This window comes from Schistocerca nitens, chromosome 6, assembly GCF_023898315.1.
Source record: "Schistocerca nitens isolate TAMUIC-IGC-003100 chromosome 6, iqSchNite1.1, whole genome shotgun sequence".
NCBI lineage: Eukaryota > Metazoa > Arthropoda > Insecta > Orthoptera > Acrididae > Schistocerca > Schistocerca nitens.
Window position 1 is genome coordinate 469,808,944 of NC_064619.1, and position 26,042 is coordinate 469,834,985.

The 26,042-nt window shown below is 40.0% G+C and overlaps 1 protein-coding gene across 2 annotated transcripts in view; it reads left to right on the forward strand.

The window, feature by feature from the left end:
- Positions 1-3,564: 3,564 nt before the first annotated feature.
- Positions 3,565-26,042, forward strand: part of LOC126262397 (cilia- and flagella-associated protein 91-like) — a 343,692-nt gene continuing 321,214 nt past the window's right edge. For both annotated transcript variants that reach the window (XM_049959011.1, XM_049959012.1), the window contains exons 1-3: positions 3,565-3,847; positions 14,649-14,725; positions 15,205-15,329. In XM_049959011.1, the coding sequence (XP_049814968.1) occupies positions 3,772-3,847; positions 14,649-14,725; positions 15,205-15,329 (278 nt within the window). In that variant the 5' untranslated portion in view covers positions 3,565-3,771. The remainder of the gene's footprint in view (positions 3,848-14,648; positions 14,726-15,204; positions 15,330-26,042) is intronic.

Genomic DNA, 26,042 nt, shown 5'->3' on the forward strand with positions numbered 1-26,042 from the left:
CCTGCAGGTGCTCGGTAAATAGTTATTATTATATAGGATCTGTTATGGAACTCTACTTCTGTTGCACATGCTTCTAGATGCTGCTCTAAACAGAATTTATTAATGTCAATGTTCTTGAATTTATGGCAGTTTTTGATAAATGTGGCAACTCCTCCTCCATCCATATCCACTCTGCAGAAGTAGGAAGCTAGCTTAAATCCTGAAATGTCTAACATATCTATATCAGTGGTCACTTGATGTTCAGAGAGGAACTCAGTGCACACCATGTTCTTACTTCTTTTTGCCTAATCTGTTCCTTGCACTGATATAATCTGCTGTCAAGGCCAGTTGACTGGATGGTACGCTGGAAAAGTGTGAGGGGATGCATATGGAAGATGCCTAAGGAAACAGGGATTCAAGTTTATTTTACACAAGAGACTTTCTTATCTGAATCGACTACTCAAAGTCACTTGTCAATGTGTAAATTAACCTCATACCAAGTCGCGAGTAGATCAGCGATATAAACGAACAAAAGATTGTGCCGAGTTCCAGCTTCCTACAAACCTAAAAGAGGTTGTGGTTGAATGTATAGTAGAGAATACTGAAGACTGCTCCAGCACAGAAACTGGCGATGGTAACTTCGTCTCCTAACTTTACGGAACAGCACAATTTAAAATTAACCAAGGTTGATTACATTTAATGTATTTTAGTGAAACAGCAGCCAACCAGACAATACACACCCATTCCATCCTGATCCACATGTGCAGTTGTGGACATTGGCGAGATTGCCAGTGATAATGTTGATCATGTGCGGACTTTCCCTCCCATGGAGAGATGGAGCGAAACGTTAGGCTCACCTCAGTGACACTTCTCTGTGACGTCACTATGACGTATCAACGCTCAGTTTCGATCACTAGGGATGTCTATTGACTTTCGTGGTCGTATCGAGTTCTGTGAAGTGGGAGAAGGCACACTGGATTTTGCGTTTTTAGGTGATGGTTGTACTTGATAAGTTTCAAATTACACATTATATCTTATGTACAGTGAGTATAATAGGTATAAGTGAAGATATTTTTATATGTGGTACCTTAATATGTGCTCACAACAGTGTGTTGGTACTTTTTCCTATGCATCAAACAGTTTCCCAATGACCATGGCACGAACTTTACAACCAGATGTCTTCTGCATGGTCATTGCTGCACCACTACGTGGACAACTCCTATATGTATAGACTAACCATTTTGCTTCCACATGTCCACACTTCAACACCTGACCTGCTGCCCAGCAGAAAATAGGCATTAATGGATTGCTCTTGCCACGTGTACTTGGATGTACTAAACAACCCAAAGTCATATAAATCCTAATAGCTATAATTATTAGTCTGCAAATGAAGTAAGTAATGTTGTTCAGTGCACTGCCCACAGTCGCCAACAGAAATATTTGTTATATGTAAATTAAAGGGGGAACACTGCCATCAGCAACAGTGGGACATTAAGCGGAATCAGCGGCGACGAACGAAAATGTGTACTGGACCGGGATTCGAACCTGGGATCTCCTGCTTACTAGGCAGGTGCGGTAACTACTGCGCCATCCGGGACACAGCGTTACTGCAACTGCACGGTATGCCTCATGGCTGATCCAGACTCCCATCAAGCGCCACCTATTCACTGCAGCTGATAGCAGTGATCCCTCTTCAATTTAAATCTAGTTTTTCACAGCTCCTGATTTGCGTTGTATCTGTTCTTTCAAGGGAGCACACACTGTGCATTCAAATAAGAAATATTTGCATTTATACCCATTACACCATGCATTTGCTGCTTCAGATATTAAGATTCCTCGAAAACGCGTCGTCGATTGGTTATAATTAAATGTAAGGTAAAGCCATGTCAGAGATTGAAGCCTTCTGCTTATATAAGTGCAAAACCGAGTGTACGTTTACTCTGCAGCCTTGCTACTCATTGCCTGCTGGGATCAATTACCGTACCGTGCAGCTGCTCACACATCAAGCAGAATGCTTGCAGAGTCAAATGCAACGCTGCTAGAGTGACCCTGAAGCACTCAATTACCTCTCATGTTCCAAGACATATGGCGATGGTAGCAACTCGAAACACAGAACCACCTTGATATCATCGGCTAGCGACGATCATAGCGAACAGTGGGGTGAGCGGCAAAGATGCTGCTTAAATGGACCGATAAGATTCAGTGTGTCTGATTAATTATCACTGGGTCGTACTGGCGATCGGCAAGGTGGCATCATAAATGTGCTGTAAGTCACAATTTTGGAGCATCTTTAATGGAGTAGTGGTGAGGGTGGCGTTTTATGAAGAAAGTATAGTACAGGCACTGGTTCATGTCCCGTTACTTTTGATTTTTGAAAAGATTCTGGGATATTCTTATTCATTGAAAACAAGTACGTTCTGTAATATTCAGTGCTATGTTCATGTAAGAGTGCTCTGTCCCAGTACTGAGTTGTCATTGTCAATGGCTGTCAAATTGAATGTGAAAGATGTAAATGCTAGTAAATATTCAGAACACATTGAACATGTGGTGAAACAAACAAGGTATCAACCAAAATAAAAAGGGTAGAAAGACTGAAAAATCTGAAAAAGAAAAGATAACATAGTTTCAACCATCTATAAAGTAAAAAAGAAAATTTAGGAGTTAGTTATTTTAGGAGATATCTACAGCCAAAGTACATGTACAGACTATTTCAGTACTGTTGTTACTTTTTCTCGTTATTTCAGTTATTTTGAAGTGCAAAGGTGGACGTTTTTATTTTTCATGCAGTGATCTAATTTTTCGTGCAAATTAGAACATACCTCGCACAATCAGCACACTTCAACCATTGGAGCGCTTACTGTGAAGTACTTTTTACAATACATATGTAAATAACGAGTACGAAGTCGACAGGCTCTCACTTTAAAAAGAAGGGAAGGCAGCAAAAGTTTCCAAAATAGCAATGGATGTACCATTTGAACATAAGAGTTCTACTTTAATTCGTTTGCGAGAATGTATACTACAATTACAACGATTCTTTGTATTTACAATCTTTTTGCAGTTTCGAAGAGTGTTGTGGTAATGCTACGTTTATTATTCTAGTGCGCAAACGACTATAATTTTGTGTAGGTAACTAGTCGACATTACATTATGTGTATGGTCTTCGTCTGACTTAACAGACCAGTTGAAATGAAGTCAATAACCAGGTCAAATAGACTGAATTGACGCAAGATGTGACTTATCCATTGGTGCGCAATCTAGAGAGACGTTTCGATTTATTAATGCTAATGAGATTCACACTATGACACTACATTTGAGGGCAGCATTTCTGAAATGGGCAAAGCTTAGTTAGCCACAGATTTATTTTGTGCTTTGAAGTAATTAGGTATTGAAAACAGCAACCAGAACATTATTTCTAAGAATCATTTAGTTACGGCAACAAGTATACGAGATGTGAGATTCGTGCCATGCGAGGCATACTGCTCTCAGGCCTTAGACTCGACACGGCCATGAAAGTCGATACTCGATAGATTCCTGAAAGGTCGAACTTGGGCAAGATACGTCATGGTGACGACTGAAGACGTATCACCGCGGTGAACTTAAACGTTCCCCACTCCTGTATTGAGTCAGAGATCCTATTGTAGTTTCCATGGGATACGTTTGCGTTGCAACAGGCGATTTTATTTTTGCGGTCATTTCATTGTGTAATTGGCCTTATCGTTATTATTTTGTGCATAGTAAACATACAGTTTTCACCGTTTCAGATTCAGAACAGTTTGTCAAACGCAAGTTAATATGCAGAGTCATGTAGAACACATGCTCAGAAAGCCAGCAAAATACCGACCTTCAAGACCAAATGATTACATTTACGGTAAATATTAATTGTAGTTAAATTACAAAAAATAGCCTTAGCTTGAAGGAGGCGACAAACATGGGTTTCGATCATCAAAATTAGGAAATGGCAAAAAGTTACCTTTTCATTTTCATTTGCAATCATTTCGCGTTTCGAACTTCGTACATTGACAAGGTGTCGATGACATTTACCTGTAGAAATGCCAAGATAAGAGAACCCGTCAGACAGTCGTTACACATTTGAAAATTATAGAGAACCATGCTCTTAGGTAACAATGCGTTTCTCGATTATTTAACACGACTTAATGTCCAACACATGATATAGACGTATTACAATGTACTTAAAATCATATTTGTCATAAACACACATATTTCAAGACAAAAACTTATGTTTGCAAGTACAAAGTGAACACAGCCATGTTTAATTACAGCACAGAGAAATGAAATTTATGAGGAGGACAAAGGTCCGAACAAAGACTGAATGCTGATTTGTGGCACAAATGCTGCTCGTGCTTACCAGAAAAATTAATGTTACATGTTGTAAGGCGACGAATCACATGTAGGCCTATTGTGTATTGCGATGAATAGAAAGAATCAAGCTCAGTACATGCAAAACTGATTTATACATATGTGGGTCCCATACTGGAAGCTAACTTTCCACTACAATGAGACTTTTATTAAAAGTATAATATAAAATTGTGAAAGTAAGTGGATGAAATGGTGGTGCCATAACTTATAATATTTGCCCCAGTCTGTAAGTGTGAAGTACCTCATAGGGAATGTTTCCAACATAGAATACAAAGCTTTCTGAATGCTATTGAACCTTTGTATGTTATGTATGTTAATTAGTGTGATGTCACTCCCGGCTGTATGTGAGTATTTGACAACTGGCAAAGCAATACATGATTTGAATACCACAATAAGTGTGATCCCCTAGTAGCTGATTTGGTTAATGGAACAGTACCTAGCAGAAAATTACTGTGTTCAAATAATTTGGCGTGACGACATCTTTGATAAAAGCTACATATTGGACATTCATTGTGGATGTAAGTAAACATTAGACTTTGCTATTAGTCAAATTGATACCACAGCGAGAGTTTTTGCTTTGACATTTGTTGATTTATCCAATTTACAACCATTCTGTCACTTCCAGCTTGACCTAGACCTCGAGCTGCACTACAAATCAGTCACTCTTCACAACCAGGGTTTCAGGGAGGTGGGGAGAAGGGTCCAGAACATAACTTTAGCAGACACATTTACTTGACAGAAACTCAAAGAATCTGTGGTGCTACATAAGTCAGCAGATCTCATCCAAACAGTGGCCTATTGATCACACTGACACTAAAAATTAATGTGATGAAGAGTGATGTTTCACTGAAGAAGATCTCATTACAGTTCCTTTTTGAATCATCACACAGGCACAGCTCTGCTACACGCTCAACCAAAATATATGCCTATATGTCATCAGACTTGGAATGTATTTAGACTGTGAATCTTCTAGCAAACAGAACCGAGAGCATTGTTTTCAGTGGGGATAATGCACCAGAAATGAAAGTAGCATGGGGGATACAGTTAAGAAAGTATGTTAGAAGAGAAGGTTGGAACTCAACATTCACTTAACATCAAGTGTGATAGGGCCAGTATTATTCTCTATACATGTACATGTTTGAGGCCTCCTGGATAACATAAGCATCTCTCTGAGAGTCTGATCATGGACAGAGTGATTGAGCATAGAGAAATTTGTTGCAAAATGTAAGGAGATAGGCAGATGACCAAAACTTGCTGCAAAGACTGGCAGCTGTTTGTCAGTAGTGAAAAATGTAGCAAACACATATCGGTAGATAAAAAAAGACTTGATATTTTTTATTATATCTATATCAATAAATCGCTAAAATGGTCACCTGGTCCCATTCACTGGCTGCCTATCTAACCGCTTCCAGGGCAACAAAAAGTGATTTTCAGTACTTCATATCATTACTTCATGTGCAGGATGTTATGGGGATGAGAAGGAAATGGATTCAGGGGAAAGGTTCTGGGAAGGGCCTAAGGCTTTAAGCAGGGACTGGGGGATGTACTGGACTTCTGGGATGGGATTGCTATGGCACAGTTTATAGGTGGAGGAGTCAAATAATTGGTGGAGGCCTTTCGCCAGGTACTCACTGCAATTCATACCAACAGTGGTGGAACATTTGTCTGCAGGTCCAAAGATTAGGTCAGGATTAGTTTTGAGGTTGTGCATGGCTCTTCTTTCTTCTGCTGAAAGGTTGGTGTTCTGAGGAAGGGACTTGGGAGGCCAAGTTGGAGGTAAGGAATTCCTGGGAGTTGACCAGCAGGTAGTTTGGTGGGAGGAGGGGTGGATCATGGTTGGATAGTGGAATGAGCTGGAAGAGGCAGGTTCAATGTTGTAATTAGGCTGGCTTTTGGTGGAGGGATTGACAGCAAAGAAGTGTTTCACCATCCTTCCCTAGGTTCCTTCCTCGGAACACCAATCTTTCAGCAGAAGAAAGAAGAGCCTTATACAACCTAAAACTAATCCTGACCTAATCACTCAGCCTGCAGACAAAGGTTCCACCACTGTTATTGTGAAATGCAGTGAGTACCTGACAGAAGACCTGTGCCAATTATCTGCCTCCTTCACCGACAAACTGTTCCATAGTGATCCCATCCCAGAAGTCCAATATAACCTCCAGTCCCTGCTTAAAGCCTTAGGCCCTTCCCAGAACCTCTTACCTGAATCCGTTTCCCTTCTCATCCATATTACACCCTGCACACCCACCTTCCATAAACTCCCCAAAATCCACAAAACCAACAATCTCTGACGCCCCATTGTGGCTGGTTATTGTGCCCCCACTGAAAGAATTTAGTCCATTGCTGATGAACAGCTCCAACCAATTGCCTATGATCTAGCCTCCCACATCAAAACACCAACCACTTCCTTCATCAACACGCCACCATCCCCTCCCCTTATTTCCGGGATCCCTACTCATCACTGTTGATGCCACCTCCCTATACACCAACATGCCCGTGACCTGACTGCTATTGAACACTACCTTTCCCAACATCTTTCAGAATCCAAACCCACTACCTCGTTCTTCTTATACCTTACTAATTTTAACCTAACCCACAGCTACCTCTCCTTTGAAGGGAAGATACACAAACAAATTCACGGCACAGCCATGGACACCCGCATGCGATCTGGGGGAGACCTTCTTAGCCTCTCAAGACACCAAACACCTAGTGTGGTTCAGGTTCAGTGATGATATCTTAATATCTGGACTCAGGACCAAGACACCCTTTCTTCATTCCTTCACAACCTTAACACCTTCTCTCACATCTGCTTCACCTGGTCCTCCTCAACCAGCCACACCTCTATCCACATTAAACACACCAACCATCAACACTATCTGTATTTTGACAGCTGTCATCCCTTTCACACCAAAAAATCCCTCCCATAAGCATGGCCACCCAGGGGGTAGGGATGGTCTCACCGGGACCTCCCCTCCGCCCCAGATCTAGTCTGCAAAAAGATCTCCCTTGCCATTTTCCCTCACAACCCCTATCCTCCAACCAGTCCCAAGAACCAGCCACAAATGAGTGCCCCCTTCATAACACAGTACTGTCCCAGATTGGAACAAGTGAACCAAATCCTTCACTAGGACTTTGATTACGTATCATCATGCCCTGAAATGTGGGGCATCCTACTCGAGATCCTTCCCACTCATCCTAAAGTGGTGTTCAGGTGCTCACTCAACATCCACCACATCCTAGTCCATCTCTGTGTCACTCCCAGCCCCTTACCTGAAGGATTGTATCCCTATGGAAGACCCAGGTGCAAGACCTGCCCAGTCCACCCACACAGCACTTCCTATTCCAGTCCTGTCACAGCTTTGCCCTACCCCATTAGGGGTTGGGCCACCTGTGAAAGGAACCATGTCATTTTCCAGCTCTGCTGCAACCATTGCACAGCTTTATGACTATGAACCAGCTGTCCACTAGGATGAATGGCCACTGCCAAACTGTGGCCAAGAGCAAAGTAGACCACCCTGTGGGACAATGTGCAGCTGAACATAACATTATTGATTTCAATGGCTGCTTCACTGCCCAAGCCATCTGGATCCTCCACTCCACCACCAACTTTTCTGAACTGCGCAGGTCACAGTTATCCTTATTTATAACACAGTCTCCACTCCTGTAATTATCCCAGCTGCAACCTATGGTAACACCCTGTCCCTACACCCTCCACCCAAAAGTTTTCACTCCCTCTGTCCTATCACCTCTTCCCCCTTCTCATCTCCCACCCTCTTTGTTTGCCACCCTCTGCCAATACACCTGCCCATCTTTCCCTGCTCCTAATTTTTCCACACCTCCCTGCCCCGAACCTCCTGATGATGTGCCTGTTGGCATTCTAGGCCCTGCACACTCTACCAGACAGCGCTCCTCCTTCTCCCACCCGTACACTGCAATCCCTTTCCCTCCCCCTCCAGATTGCCACTTCTGTCCCACGTAATAGTTGCTTTCTGGCCTCATCTTTGGGAGTTGGTGGTCATGTGTGTGTGAGGTGTGCATGTTTGTGTAAAGAATGATTTGTGCTTCCCTTTTTCCGACAAAGGCTGTGGCTGAAAGTGTATGTTTGAGTGTCTTTTAATTGTGCCTGTCTGTATCTTAACATGTTATCTTTATGGTAAGTAGCAATCTATTTTATCCTACATTGTTGATATTCCTACCTGTAGTATCCAGTGCTTGAAATATAACTTACTGAATTACGGAACTGAAGATGGCTGTACTTTACTCAAATTGGTAAAATTGTGAAATGATACCATTGAAAGGAAACTAAAATGAAGTGCTTGCAGCTTTTCTCTTCTAGAGTGTTTAAAAAATAGCTAATGCTGAGTTACCTTATGGTCTATTCCAGTGCAACATTACCTTTTACATGTATGCTATAGTACAGTGCTAACAGACATTCATCTTGGTTTTTCTTCATTTATTTGTTTTTTCTTTTTATTTCTCTGTTGAAGGGGTGCACTGTTAAGTGCTAATTGCTAGACTACTTTGACCAACACTCTTGCTTAGTCCTGGTGTGGGATTCCCATGCCTTGGAGATACACAGAAAAGATGATCAGTGGTATCATAGTAAGCTTGTATATTGACTCATTATTGCCCGTATTACAGGTGGATGTATAATACAAGTGACAACATTGTATAAACTTATCTATTGATTGTAGAGAATAGAGAATGATTGACTACGGTTAGGCCTAAATCATTGCTGGCTGTGAGTATAATGAGTCTCAGATTGGATTTTCACCTATTGATGGCTGCATTACCAGCAGTGGTAATGTTGAAGTTAGTGAGAAGTATTCTAAGAAAGAAAATTTCTTATTCTGATGCATTATACTGCGTGTTTTAACAGTAACTTATGGTGTTATAACAAAATTGCCATGAAGACCATATTTTCTTCTGAAATGGTACAGTCACTAGCTATACAACTGTAAACAATTATAAGTACTGTCCATTTCTTCCCTATATATCTGTGGGTTCTCGATTTTCATATACATATAAAAATAAAATACACTTGAGACTTTCCATTTCCAGTACAATGAGAGCACACATCACAGAGATAATTTTCAACCTCCTGCACACTGTTTAAAACTCAGTGCCCAAACAGTATAGAATATTGCTTAAAAAACCTGCAATAAATTATAAGGCAGGAATGTATTTAACATGGAGCTTGGTTCCCTGAAAAGACTGCTCTATCCTGTTCTAACAGAAAAATGTTATTATTCTGTTGAAGAATTTATGGATGACAATTTAACAGTGTATCATGGAAATATATTTAAAATGACAAAAGACCTTTGAATTACTCTTGCTAAAATATTTAGTTGTAAATATTGGCATGTCCACTGTACAACAAACCAAATGGTATGAAAACTGTATGTAGTGAGATGAATAAATCACATTTCACTCATCAGTCAGTCGTTGTTGTTGTTGTGGTCTTCAGTCCTGAGACTGGTTTGATGCAGCTCTCCATGCTACTCTATCCTGTGCAAGCTTCTTCATCTCCCAGTACCTACTGCAACCTACATCCTTCTGAATCTGCTTAGTGTATTGATCTCTTGGTCTCCCTCTACGATTTTTACCCTCCACGCTGCCTCCAATGCTAAATTTGTGATTCCTTGATGCCTCAAAACATGTCCTACCAACTGATCCCTTCTTCTAGTCAAGTTGTGCCACAAACTTCTCTTCTCCCCAATCCTATTCAATACCTCCTCATTAGTTACGTGATCTACCCACCTTATCTTCAGCATTCTTCTGTAGCACCACATTTCGAAAGCTTCTATTCTCTTCTTGTCCAAACTGGTTATCGTCCATGTTTCACTTCCATACATGGCTACACTCCATACAAATACTTTCAGAAACGACTTCCTGACACTTAAATCTATACTAGATGTTAACAAATTTCTCTTCTTCAGAAACGATTTCCTTGCCATTGCCAGTCTACATTTTATATCCTCTCTACTTCGACCATCATCAGTTATTTTACTCCCTAAATAGCAAAACTCCTGTACTACTTTAAGTGTCTCATTTCCTAATCTAATCCCCTCAGCATCACCCGATTTAATTTGACTACATTCCATTATCCTCGTTTTGCTTTTGTTGATATTCATCTTATATCCTCCTTTCAAGACACTGTCCATTCCGTTCAGCTGCTCTTCCAAGTCCTTTGCTGCCTCCGACAGAATTACAATGTCATCAGCGAACCTCAAAGTTTTTATTTCTTCTCCATGGATTTTAATACCTACTCCGAACTTTTCTTTTGTTTCCTTTACTGCTTGCTCAATATACAGATTGAATAACATCGGGGAGAGGCTACAACCCTGTCTCACTCCTTTCCCAACCACTGCTTCCCTTTCATGCCCCTCGACTCTTATAACTGCCATCTGGTTTCTGTACAAATTGTAAATAGCCTTTCGCTCCTTGTATTTTACCCCTGCCACCTTCAGAATTTGAAAGAGGGTATTCCAGTTAACATTGTCAGCAGCTTTCTCTAAGTCTACAAATGCTAGAAACATAGGTTTGCCTTTTCTTAATCTTTCTTCTAAGATAAGTCGTAAGGTTAGTATTGCCTCACGTGTTCCAACATTTCTACGGAATCCAAACTGATCTTCCCCGAGGTCCGCTTCTACCAGTTTTTCCGTTCGTCTGTAAAGAATTCGTGTTAGTATTTTGCAGCTGTGACTTATTAAACTGATAGTTCGGGTAATTTTCACATCTGTCAACACCTGCTTTCTTTGGGATAGGAATTATTATATTCTTCTTGAAGTCTGTGGGTATTTCGCCTGTCTCATACATCTTGCTCACCAGATGGTAGAGTTTTGTCATGACTGGCTCTCCCAAGGCCATCAGTAGTTCTAATGTAATGTTGTCTACTCCCGGGGCCTTGTTTCGACTCAGGTCTTTCAGTGCTCTGTCAAACTCTTCACGCAGTATCTTATCTCCCATTTCATCTTCATCTACATCCTCTTCCATTTCCATAATATTGTCCTCAAGTACGTCGCCCTTGTGTAGATCCTCTATATACTCCTTCCACCTTTCTGCTTTCCCTTCTTTGCTTAGAACTGGGTTTCCATCAAAGCTCTTGATATTCATACAAGTGGTTCTCCTTTCTCCAAAGGTCTCTTTAATTTTCCTGTAGGCAGTATCTATCTTACCCCTAGTGAGACAAGCCTCTACATCCTTACATTTGTCCTCTAGCCATCCCTGCTTAGCCATTTTGCACTTCCTGTCGATCTCATTTTTGAGATGTTTGTATTCCTTTTTGCCTGCTTCATTTACTTCATTTTTATATTTTCTCCTTTCATCAGTTAAATTCAATATTTCTTCTGTTACCCAAGGATTTCTATTAGCCCTCGTCTTTTTACCTACTTGATCCTCTGCTGCCTTCACTACTTTATCCCTCAGAGCTACCCATTCTTCTTCTACTGTATTTCTTTCCCCCATTCCTGTCAATTGTTCCCTTATGCTCTCCCTGAAACTCTCTACAACCTCTGGTTTAATCAGTTTATCCAGGTCCCATCTCCTTAAATTCCCACCTTTTTGCAGTTTCTTCAGTTTCAATCTGCAGTTCATAACCAATAGATTGTGATCAGAATCCACATCTGCCCCTGGAAATGTCTTACAATTTAAAACCTGGTTCCTAAATCTCTGTCTTACCATTATATAATCTATCTGATACCTTTTAGTATCTCCAGGATTCTTCCAGGTATACGACCTTCGTTTATGATTCTTGAACCAAGTGTTAGCTATGATTAAGTTATGCTCTGTGCAAAATTCTACAAGGCGGCTTCCTCTTTCATTTCTTCCCCCCAATCCATATTCACCTACTATGTTTCCTTCTCTCCCTTTTCCTACTGACGAATTCCAGTCACCCATGACTATTAAATTTTCGTCTCCCTTCACTACCTGAATAATTTCTTTTATCTCGTCATACATTTCATCAATTTCTTCATCATCTGCAGAGCTAGTTGGCATATAAACTTGTACTACTGTAGTAGGCATGGGCTTTGTGTCTATCTTGGCCGCAATAATGCGTTCACTATGCTGTTTTTAGTAGCTAACCCGCACTCCTATTTTTTTATTCATTATTAAACCTACTCCTGCATTACCCCTATTTGATTTTGTATTTATAAATCCGTAATCACCTGACCAAAAGTCTTGTTCCTCCTGCCACCGAACTTCACTAACTCCCACTATATCTAACTTTAACCTATCCATTTCCCTTTTTAAATTTTCTAACTACCTGCCCGATTAAGGGATCTGACATTCCACGCTCCGATCCATAGAATGCCAGTTTTCTTTCTCCTGATAACGACATCCTCTTGAGTAGTCCCCGCCCGGAGATCCGAATGGGGGACTATTTTACCTCCGGAATATTTTACCCAAGAGGACGCCATCATCATTTAATCATACAGTAAAGGCTGCATGCCCTCGGGAAAAATTACGGCTGTAGTTTCCCCTTGCTTTCAGCCGTTCGCAGTACCAGCACAGCAAGGCCATTTTGGTTAATGTTACAAGGCCAGATCAATCAATCATCCAGACTGTTGCCCCTGCAACTACTGAAAAGGCTGCTGCCCCTCTTTAGGAACCACATGTTTGTCTGTCCTTTCAACAGATACCCCTCCGTTGTGGTTGCACCTACGGTACGGCCATCTGTATCGCTGAGGCACGCAAGCCTCCCCACCAACGGCAAGGTCCATGGTTCATGGGGGAAGCTGTACAAAGTGATGTCAACAAATTGAGACTATGTACATTGTCTCAATTTGTTGACATCACTGTACAAAGTGATGTCAACAAATTGAGACAATGTACCAAAAAGCAGCAGGTTGAAAGAAATTTGACCATCTTTCAAATGTCATGCCTGTGCTAACGGTGGAAAGCCATCAGACAATTATATCAGTAACAAAAATAGAAGAGAGAAAGTGGTTTGAAGTAAATATGAAAATTTGATCAACTATAATTTCCATATCTAAAAGACTGTAGTAGATTTTTGGGAAGAGAGACACTGATCTCTTTCATATAGGCATACTTTCAGGTAAAGAAGAAAGGACGAGTTACTTCTGACATATTCCACAGGCATTATATAGGAATATTCAAAAAGATGGACCTAACTTCATTTTTCCACGAAATATAAATTGGGTATGACGAACAATTACATTGTTGAAATAAGAGGTCCTAAGTTTTGATTACCACTGATAGAGCACTAAAGTGCTCAAGCCAACAAACAGACAGTTGTTATCAGTTTTGTGTAACATGGCTACCTTGCAACAAAAGGATTTTTGCGTTCTTGAGTTTAAAATCCAGTCAGCAGCTTCAGTGCTGAGGGCATTTGTCTCTGATTCAGTATAGAACCACCAATTAAGTAAGTATAAGCAACTGGTTTATGCAATTTCAACAAAGTGGATATCTCTGCTAAGGACGAAGCATGAACTGACAGTATGAGTCAGATAAGAACATGAGACAAATTGAAGCAATTTTTATGCATAGTTCAGGTTCATTTATAACTTGTTTCTGTAAACATTAAAGCTTCCTGTTTCTCTATGTATGTTGAGTATCTGTATCAACAGAAATATTAATGAAGATGGTATACCGATGCCTCTTCTTTACTCTTTTCCTTCTTCTTGTTCATCCTGGCTTCTTGAGATCTCTTGTGAAGAGACACGATACAACAAGTTTCATAGTGGTGTAGGACAATCAGTGAAGTTACACAACAGTTAGTAATTTAACTTTTGAAACTGCCGGTTTATTGGCATTTATGGAAAGAAAAACACTCTCATACTCTCGTGTGGTTAGCAAACTTTGTGTAACATTTTGTGTGTGTAATGGACCTTCCTACATCACAAATCGTTCTAATGAATTAATTAAGCTGCTTTACAGTGTTGCTAGACAATGTAATCAACAAGGTGATGCGTATCTCAATTAAAACTGGGCCTCGATATTTTGAATAAACTTTCAGTTCATTTTTTGTCAACATGAGTGCTTGTCTCACAATCAATCAGTCAATCAATCAATAAAAAACATGGGTATGTGACAAAATACATTATGTCTTGGTTCCATGCATAAGAGCAAGTAAAGAAAGGAAGGAAGCTACATATGTGACTCTGTTGAATGTGAGCTTTATTTAAATTGCTTATCCTTTTTTGTTTTTTCATCACAGCTATTAGCTAAACTGCCTTTTTGCTATAGTGAATATGTAGTTATATCAACCAGTGAACCACAGGAGCCCATTAGCAAGATTTCATTTGTTTTTCAATTTTTTTTCTTTTCAGATCCTACATATCTATTTTCAAGTCCAAGAGATTATCAACGATGTGTTCTTAAAGCTGCAAAGGAACAAGCTGAATTTGTAAGTCACATAATTTTTAATTATACTTACCATTTTTGTAATAATGAGTTATCTGGAAGACAAGGCAATACTAAAATAGGACAGATAGAGATATTATAATATGTTAAGCTTCTATTTTTTTTAAATAACATTGGTGCTCCTTATATAAATATAGCAAGGAAATTGTGTGTAATCATTATCTACTAATCTTCATCCACATGTAGCCACATCACTGCTCATTGACTCGTACCACCTGCACATCGATTCTGAGGCACTGTGCCTTTACTCTTTTCCTGAGCCCATCTGCAACACTGTAGAACTTTTATTCACTAAAACATACAACAATATGCCATAGTATGCCAGTCAGTCTTTACATATGGATTAATTATTCTGAGTTTGTGTGTGTGTGTATGTGTCATGAGATGTTAATTACTGTATTACATGATACAATGCATTCTATGTTACAATATTTTCTCAGGATTACTGTTTTTCTTTTTCAGCAACCACAGCCAAATTACCCATCAATGTTCAGTGATCACCCAAGATATCCTCGTATAAGATGGTCTCTCAAACATGTAGACCGAGTACCTGCTCATATCAACAGAAACTTTGCAGTCAAGCAGATGTATGTATTAATGACAAACTTTTTCCAGTTTTGAATATTATGAAAAGGATAGTTGCTACTCACTGGAGCGGAGATGCTGAGTTGCAGATATGCCCAACAAAAAGACTGTCACAGACTTTGACAGTCTTTTTGATGTGACTATGTGCAACTCAGCATCTCCACTGTATGGTTAGTAGCAATTATCCTTCTCATAATACTGTTACATTCCATCCTGGATTTTCCATTATTCGAATTTTTCAGTTTTCTGTTGTTAATAATGCATGTAACAAGCGTTTGATTGTTTGTTTGTACTCGATAACTATCCTACAGTTGCACACTAATGATTACTTCCCTTACTCTGCGTTAATATAAATTCTGAATCACATTCATAAACAGTTCAAATACTTTCACAATGAAACCTTAAATACATATCATTACTTTAACTCTTCATATTTTCTTTTCGCATTACTAATCATCTGAGTATTCAAAAAAGGTAAATGTAGCCTTCGGGTTAGTTGTTTCATTTTCTGTTGCTGTATGTGATTCCTTCAAATTCATTTACTGTTTGAATGCTATGTATGTAGTCTGTGACTTCATAGCTGACTATGAACACTAAATTTCTGTTAATGTCAGATTTATTGGTGGGTATTATTCTGGATGTTTGGAAATATGTAGTTTCTTATGTGTTGTTGCACAGTCAGAAAAGAAGTTTGATACGAGCTGCTCTTACAAGTCTCATGTTCTAGATTTCAGCATGTGACTCTTAGAAATATTGTAATCATCTTTAACTGTTGTACTAGACATGCTGCAAGTATACATCAGTATCATCTGTGGAGTCAAGATGAAAGTATTTGCATGAAGTGATGTTTCACAGTTTCACAGTGATCCTGAGTACTTATCATTGTGCCCGCCCAGCTAGCCGCGTGGTCTAACACGCTGCTTCCCAAGCAGGAAGGCATGCCATTCTCCGGCACGAATCCGCCCAGAGGATTAGTGTCGAGGTCTGGTGTGCCGGCCAGCCTGTGGATGGTTTTTAAGGCAGTTTTCCATCTACCTCGGCAAATGCAGGATGGTTCCCTTCATTTCGCCTCAGTTACACTGTGTCAGTGATTGCTGCACAAGGACCATTTTCACATACGCATACACCATAATTGTTCTACCACGTACACATTTGGGGTTACACTCATCTGGTACGTCTGGTATGAGACGTTCCCGGGCGGGGGGTCCACTGAGGGACAAACTGCACAATAACCCTGGGTTCAGTGTGGGGCGGCGGTGGTGTGGGTGGACTGCTGTGGCCTGTTTTGAGGTTGTGAACCACTGAGGGCTGCGGCAGGATGAAGCCTCTCTGTCGTTTCTAGGTCCCCGGTTTAATACGCACATACGTACATACTTATCAGTGTCCTGAAATATTGCATGTGGCACATTACTGGTGTGGTCTTTCATTTATACAATGAATCATTCACTCATTAATTCATTTGTTCATCATGTTATGTAGATTCCTCCAAGAAAGAAAACCTTCAATGGTGTGAAATGAAGCAAGGTATATTTGTCTCATGACAAAGACATCATAGAATCTTAATCTGTATCCTGCATTAACAATAAACTATTGCTGTACTGCTTAATGCTATTCACACTTATGCCCTCTAAATTTAATTGAATACGGTAATTTATTTATTTTATTTTTACTTATTTGTTTCTTACACCGTAAATCCAACTGTGAAAATCTCACATGGATGTAGTAAGTGTCAAATTTTTACATTATCAATGAACAAGTACTTATGCACTATTTTTACAAGTAAAAACTACAATATGCGTAACATAAAATTATATGAGAAGTGGCCCTGTAGCCCAGAGAATTAAATACAAACAGGTCAACACTGAGAGAGTTACATAACTACTAAACTGTTCCATAATACAAGATCCTGAAAATGATAATGTGACAGATTACAACGTGTAGAATGTAGAAAATTAAATATAAAAGGACATATAACCCAGAAGATCAAATATAAATAGGACAACACTGAAAGAGTTACACATATGACATGAATACACAACTTAATGCTCAGTTTATATGATAATACATTTTACAGTGTTTCAAAAACTGTTCCAAATTGTAAAATGATGCGGCTAAAAGAAATTGCCCCAGAAGCTCTTTAAATGTAGATTTGTAGCCTATTTCACACCTAATTTCTGGAGTAACAGCATTAAGTATCTTTATACCAGAGTATTATACGCCCTTCTGCACTACTTTCAAATTTTTACATTCAGTGTGGAAATCGTGCTTCCTCCTTGTGTTGCAGTGGTGGTATTCACAGTTGCATCTGTATTAATGTTTTCACTGATGAAATGCATAAGTGAATATATGTATTAAGAAGTAGCTGTAATAACTTCCAGTTTCCAGAATAAGTTTCTGCAACTGCATCTAGGTTCTACATCGCACATCATTCTTAAAACACACTTGTGAACAATACATATATTTTATTTGCTAAAGGTCAATTTCAGCGGAAAATAATTCCATATGACATCAAAGAATGGAAGTAACCACAGTATGCTGCTTTTTAGTGCTTAAGTTGCCACTGGCAGAGATAAGTCACAGTATAATTGATGAGCTGAGACTCTTATAAAAATCTAAAAAATGATGGAACCAGTTTACTCTACAGACAGTCTTAACGCTCAATAACTATATTACTTCAACTCTTTCTATTACCTCTGTTACCTGTATTGCATATTTAACAGTTATTTCTTCCTCAGTTTTGCCATTTGGGGTGAACTGAATGTAATTAATTTTACTAAAGTTTAGTGAAAGATCACTGGCAGTAAACCATTCAACTAAATCTATAAGAATATTATTAATAGACTCTTGAACATTTTCACTTTTACGACCATTAACCATTACATTTGCATCATCTGCAAGGATGGTAAATTACACTGTGTCATTGTAGAATGAGGGGAATCATTTATAAATATCGGGACAGTAAAGGGCCAAGAGGAGATACGTGTGGCACTCCACAATTAATGCTCTCCATTACTATTTTTTGTTTCCTGTCTTTCAGGTATGACTGAGTTATTTGCTAACCACTTATTCCTAAATGGTCTGCTATCAGTAATGGTATTGGTGGTTCATGGAGTCAAAGGTTTTAGATAAATCACAAAATAAGCCTGTTGTTACCATTTTCTCACTTACAGATTCCAAAACCGTAGCTATAAAAGCATAGATTGCGTGTTCAGTTGACAGACCTTTTCGGAAACCATCTGATTTTTGCTAAGAATATTGAATTTATGTAGTCATTCTAAAATTCTAGAAAACATTAGCTATTCAAGTATCTTTCGAAAAACAGTCAGGAGAGGTGTTGGCCTGAAATTTGTAACTTCAGTTTTGTTTCCTTTCTTGAAGAGCATCTTCATCAGCACATACTTGAGTCTTTTGGGAACAATTCCTTGTTGCAGAGAGGCATTGAAGATGTGGCACAGTATATCACTTAAAGAAACACAACACTGTTTTAACAATTTACTAGAAATAATGTCTACTCCTCAGTAGTTTTTATTTTTCATGGAGGCAATTGTTCTTTCAGTTTCAGATACTGTAACAGATCTAAAATGCGTTTGACTAATTTTCATAGAACCCTTGTAGCCTATTTGTTCAGACACTGACAGTTAGTGTTTATTGAAGATATTAGTGATGATTTCATGATTTTGTAAAGATTCCCTTTGTGTTTGATTTTGAAGTTTTCTACAGGTCTTTTTTTATTCCTCCCAGTCTCACTGCTAAGTATATGCTAAGTAGTCATCATTTTATTATTAGAGTTATCAATTTCTGGTTCATATTGCAGTGCTTTTGATGTTTGAATCATTTTGTTTAGGATATTACAATAATTTTACAGTGGGTAATTATTTCAGCATCCTTGGACAAAATAGGTGCAAGTTTCGTCTTTGGATTACATGACTGTCTAATCCTCTTTGTGATCCATAGCTTCTTTAAGGATGAGGAAATATTGTTCCTAACAAACTTTATAGGAAAAACTTCTTCAAAGAGTGATAAGAATTTGTTTATGAATATGCTAAACTTGGTGTCAATGTTATCACCCTGTGTAGTGAACTATGATCTTCATGCTGCAGTTTATGGTTAAAAATTTCCGGGGACTCTTTATTCATAGGTCTGATTGATTTCCAGGAGAAGATTAATTTTTTGAGAGGCTATTGTCATGCAGAGTGAGGAACTGTCCATTATGGTATGATATACCATTTAAGACTGGGGAGACAGTGAAGTTCTGGCACAAATTTACATCTATAAATATATTGCGTATTTATCATATCCAGATATGAACAAAATTATTATGAAAATGAAAGCAAGTTTGACATCTGGTAACATCTGTTACGAAAGAAGTTGTGGATTATGTTTAAAGAGATTTTAAACAGCCGTATCTACTAGACTTAGTGATACATTCAGTGTACTGTTGGGATTGGATAAGTGACCATCTTGAAGTTCTTTCATAAGAGCCTTCTTGTTAGATAGAGTTGCATTCTGAGAATATGACCAAGGAATGGAAGGCGTTGCTTTTGAAGTTCTGGTAGTAGGTATTTTAGTATTGTAGTGGCAGCTTCTGACACCGAATGTAACAGCAACACAAAATGTAGTGGGAAGAGGTAGTAGGCACTGTATTTAGACTCCTCCGAGCTTTCTAAGTGATTTATTGTTTCCAACTACAGTACCGCGTTCACCTCAGTCTGCGTCACTGGGTCCCACAATGCTGAAGACACCACTTCACTGACTGCAAAACAGCTTGGCGTGGAATGGCTGCCTCAGCGACCCATGCGCGCACTGCTGTGTGTTGGCCTTATACAGCTGCGATGTCAGGATGCACCGGCAGTTGACTCAGCAGCCTTAGTGCCTGCCACCTCAGCGCTGCTCACCGGAAGCCGCAAGCGGCCTGCTGCATGCTTCTTTGCCGTCATGGTTCAGATCGCGAGCGACAACAAGCACCTGTGATCCGACATCCAAATCTGTGGCCTTCGCCTTGGGATGCCTCCGGCGTGTGTTGGGAGCCAACAAGTCCGCCCGCAGTAGCAAACCGTAGCGTGGCCCACTGCTGGCTGTTTATGGACCCTGTGTTGGCCTCAGAGGGTTGAACCAGCGACCCGCCGTGGTCTGGAATGCCGGCACCCCATCTGCTGCTGCGTGTAGCTGGTGGTGTGACATGCCCTGCTGTCCAGGAGAGCTGTCACACTGGAATGCTTTGTTAATGAACCGGCTCCTATTTATATGCAGCTGTATGCCTCTGTTTTGCTTAACGCGCCACTCCACGTCACGTACTCATAACACTTAGGTTGGCCAGTGGGCCCCTTCCGCCTGTGACTTGTGCCATGCAAACCACTGCATGTACTTTTCCCGGCGGTTCTACTCCCCTGTGGCCTTTATTTTACTTTGCAACTGCTGGTGAGCGTAACTCACTGTAAACAGGCCCTCGCCTGACTGTAACTTTGGCACTCAGAAATATTGCACCAAAACTGACTTCTCCTTCCCAAACGGTTGTGCCGCTACAGTATTTTAACATATTTAAATCTTTCATTTCAGGATTGGTGTTTGAAATTGTACTTGAATAGAGATGTGGATATGTAAATGTATTAATAATTGCTTGAATAATTAGAAAAATTGATTGGATAGAATAGCTAAAAAAATTGAAGGTAATTTGTGGATCTGTGCACAATCTTGGGTGAACTTTAACTGATACCATTATCGACAGACCTTCGCGCTCACATGTCTAGCATGAGGCCAGAGTGCCCATGTCATGCGTTTACAGAGTCTTTCACTGCACAAATTCATGAATTTTGTGTTCAACAGCATGATCCTTTGTGAATAGTGAAAAACCTTTTTAACTTTTCATTACATTGAAGGTCAATAAACATAATTTGCGTTAGGTCCTGCTGACTCTAGTAGTGTGTGGTACCAAATAATCTCTGCAGCCATTGAAATTGTTGATATGTCACATGAAGCACAATATTTTTCGTATGAGGAAACCAAGTTCACTAGGTGCCTATCAAGTCTGAGTCATTACCTTCACATTAATTCCATTGTGTTTAGTCTTGAGTGTGACAATGTCAATCCAGGAATGCTCCTCCAGAAACGGTGTGAATTATTCTTGTCTGCACCAAACCCCTTGATACAGGGTCTCAGCGCTGAGTGAAATGATAGACAGATAGGATTTGAAATTATAACCATATGAATAAATGTTCTTTTTCTAAAACCTTTTAATAATACTTTTAATGAACAGTTGATAATCCTGGCCAGTATGGGCGTAGCCTTTATTTTCGGCTGTTGGTGTTGTCCTGAATAGTTATCAATTTATATGGGTAAGTCAGTTTCGTTTAACCCATATACACACGTCAAAAAAGGTTTTGCATCACCCCAGTTCCCCGAACTCCTGAAGATAGACGTTGACTGTGGATATTGTATCACAGACACAGTCCCATTGGCTGTTCAGAGATGTCACTAAAGCTGCCCAAAGATGTAAACAACCATTCATGAGCAGCACCTATTAGACAGAGGGGGTCTGACAGCTGATCAGTTCCAGTCATTCCATCAGGAAGGAGGTACATGGCTTGTGTTGTCTGTAGTTCAATGATGCCTAGATGGTCAATACCATGGTTTGATCACATCCGCATTGTTACTTTGTGCCAGAAAGGGCTCTCAACAAGGGAAGCATCCAGGTGTCTCGGAGTGAACCAAAGCAATGTTGTTCAGATATGAAGGAGATACAGAGAGACAGGAACTATCAATGACGTGCCTTGCTAAGTCTGCCCAAGGGCTAAGTGGATGACCGCTATCTATGGATTATGGCTTGGAGAATTCCTGACAGCAACACCACCATGTTGAATAATGCTTTTCGTGCAGCCACAGGACGTTATGTTACGACTCAAACTGTGCACAATAGGCTGCATGATGCGCAGCTTCACTCCCGACATCCATGGCGAGGTCCATCTTTGCAACCACGTCAGCATGCAGCACAATACATATGGGCACAACAACTAGCCGAATAGACTGCTCAGGATCAGCATCATGTTCTCTTTCCCGATGAGTGTCACATATGCCTTCAACCAATCATCGGAGAGATGTTTGGAGGCAACCCGGCCAGGCTGAATGCCTTAGACACACTGTTCAGCAAGTGTAGCAAGGTGGAGGTTCCCTGCTTTTTTGGGGTGGCATTATGTGGGGCCTATGTACTCCACTGGTGGTTATGGAAAGCGCTGTAACGGATGTACGATATGTGAATGCCATCCTCCGACTAATAGTGCAACCGTATTGGCAACATATTGGCGAAGCATTCATTTTCATGGACGACAATTCGCGTCCCCATCGTGCACATCTTGTGAAGCTTTTTTCAGGATAACAACATCACCCGCCTAGAGTGGTCAGCATGTCCTTCAGACATGGACACTGTCGAACATGCCTGGGATAGATTGAAAAGGGCTATTTATGGACGACGTGACCCAAAAATCACTCTGAGGGGTCTACGCCAAATTGCCGTTGAGGAGTAAGACAGTCAGGACCAACAGTGCCTTGATGAACTTGTAGATACTATGCCATGATGAATACAGGCATGCATCAATGTAAGAGGACATGCTACTGGGTCTTAGAGGTACCGATGGGTAGAGCAATCTGGACCACCACCTCTGAAGGTCTCACTGTATGGTGGTACAACATGCAAAGTGTGGTTTTCATGAGCAATAAAAAGGGTGGAAATGATGTTTACGTTGACCTCTGTTCCAATTTTCTGAACAGGTTCCGGAATTCTTGGAACCGAGGTGATGCAAAACTTTGTTTGGTGTGTGTATGTATAATTTTTACCTCCTATCAAAGTTGGTGCTGTAACCGCATAGTCCCATTATTGTCAGTCAGTCAGCATCTACACAGTGTTTAGCTTGCGAAGTATGCGTGCACAGCCCAACGTCCGTTACCATCACAGTTCGCGCTCACATGTCCAGCATGAGGCCAGAGTGCCCATGTCATGCATTTACAAAGTCTTTCAGTGCACAAATTCATGAAGTTCGTGTTCAGCAGCATGATCCTTTGTGAATAGTGAAAAACCCTTTTAACTTTTCATCACAATTTTGCATGAGTTTTGCTCTTACCTTACTCCAGTGTGTGTGTCTTCCTGCTGTAATTGCTCCATGTGTTTACACATGTGGACACAGTATGGTTGGAGTGTTTTGTCTTCCATCAACATAGCTCTTATTTCATCTTCCTGCTCTAAAAGATCATTAAATTCCTCTAAGCCTTGGTGTAATTGAGAAAGGGCATCAGCTGTTATGTTCTGGTTTCCCTTTACGTACACTATTTCAAAATCAAATTCTTGAAGATACACATACCACCTGGCTGGCTATCTGTCAGTGTAGCAATTTACAAGTTAATATAAGTAATAGGGACTGATGGTCACAGTGTACTTTGTGTGTTTATCCCAAAGAAAATATTCAAACTTTTTAAAGTACCAAATTACAGCCAAACCCCCCAGCTCCGTTATTGAATATGAACGTTCATCTTCGGATAAGGCACAGCTAGTGAAGCTAATTACTTTAGGGATGAGTTTTTCCTCTTCTTTTACCATTTGAAAAAGGCATGCGCCCAAACCTTGAGAAGACATGTTGGTGCATAAGCAAAAATCCTTTTTCATGTCTGGTTGAGAGCATTTAATAATGCTTGCTTGATGTTCTCAAAATCGGCTTGACATTGCTTGTCCCATAACCAAGATCCATTTTTCTGGAGAAGATTGAGTAAAGCATCACTGTTCACAAGTTGGTTAGGGATGAACTCCCTGAAAAATGAGACTAGGCCTAAGTATACTTGTAACTGCCTCTTGTTTTGAGGAACAGGACAGTTCCTAATGGCATAAAGTTTTTTAGGATCTGACAGTGTGCCTTCTGAAGAGATTGTGTGTCCTAACAATTTTACCTTTTCTTGTCCAAAATTAGATTTCTTGAGATCTGCTGTTACTCCATGTTCGGAAAAGCGGTTCAGTACCTGTTCAATTAATCTTAAGTGTTCTACCCAAGTAGGTGTGGTGAGTAAACTGATATTTTACTCAGAAGTTGGGGTCCTAGCACTTTGTCCAGAGCAGGGATAAATACACGTGCACTTAACATTCCTTCCAAACGGTAATACTTGAAATTCAAAGCTCCTGCCCCCGCATACGAAGGCAGTATACTTCCGACTTTATTCATATAGTTTTGTTTGACAATAAGAGGGCTGGAGATCAATTATAGTAAGAAATTTAGCATTATGGAATTTCATAAGCTGTTACTCTAAATTGTCTGGACATGTGCAAACTGGCACAATAATATTATTAATGTTATGTGTGTCGAGGGCCAAGTGCACCTAGCCATCTGGCTTACTCACTGCCAAAATAGAACTACAGTAAGGGGAAAATGATGATTGTATTATACTCCATTCAAGCATCCTGTTAATCTCTTTTTTTTTACTGCTTCCCTCTTTGTCCATGGGTTAGGGTATGAAGTAGAACAAAAAGTTTCGTGAGGATATACTTCCATTTTGTAAACAAAATCCTTAATGATACCTGACCTTTTTTAAGTATGTGTATGTAATCAAGTATCAGTTCCATAAGTTCCACTTGCTGTTCTTGAGACAAACACTTTGATTCACTTACCTTCGTGTTTATCGTGTCGACATTTAACTCTTCTGCTGCCAACTGTTCATTGTTGCATCTGTTAACAAACATGATGGTGGGATTTACCAATTGTACCTCAAAGTTGTAAGTAATCTCAGTTTTTTGTCTGTCAGTCCTTCCCCTGATTAGGTCTATTGCAAATAATTAGTTATTTACTGTGAAATGAAATCGGTCCTTGCCCGTATCAGTTTGTACTTGTTATGTCCCAAATGTATCCAAACTGATTAAACAGTCAACTATTAATTTCTCTACTATAAAGAAATTGCAACACACAGAAACTGTCCTAATTGGATGGGAATTAAAACTTGTATTTTGACTCCTTTCGATTCCTGACCAGTCACAGTTTGTACCTTGCAATTTTGCATTGGCAGTGTGGGTATATGTCCATGCTTCTTCAGTTCTTGAAAGAGTCCCTGTAAGATCAAATTAGTCAAAGCACCAGTGTCAAGCACGATGGGTACAGCAAGGTCAAATATTTTGGCTTTAATAGTAGGCTGTACCTTGCCCTCTCTCAAGTTTTCCTGTGTATCCTCATTATTTTGATATGGATCATCTTTCACATCACTACCTTGATCAAATCTGATAAAGCAAGTGTCGATCAAGCTTGTGCTCCCACTCTCCTCCCAGGTCATAGAAAGGTGATCTGCCGTGACCGGTTCAAGTTTTCTGGCATTGCAGTGGCATCGGTTCTGGGTTAGACGTAACTTCTACTCTATGAACTGTTGGTGTTTGATTATGCCAGGTAGTATCCTGTGAGGCTCTCCACTGAAATTCTCTTTGCCTTTGCATGTTATTTGGCATAGTGTTACTTTGCTGGCCGAATTCCAGTGTCTGTGGATTATTCGCTCTCTGGTATTGTTTTGTGTTTGCCAAGGGATCAGCTGATTATTGCCAGTAGCTTGTGTCTGTACATATTGTACAGGCTAACCATACAGTACTTGCCCATTGTAGTTGTTTTTGTTAAATTTTTGCCCATTTGTTTTATATCCACCCTTGAATTATGGCTTTTGCGATTTCTGTTGTGATTACCATTACTGTTACCATGGGTCTGTGT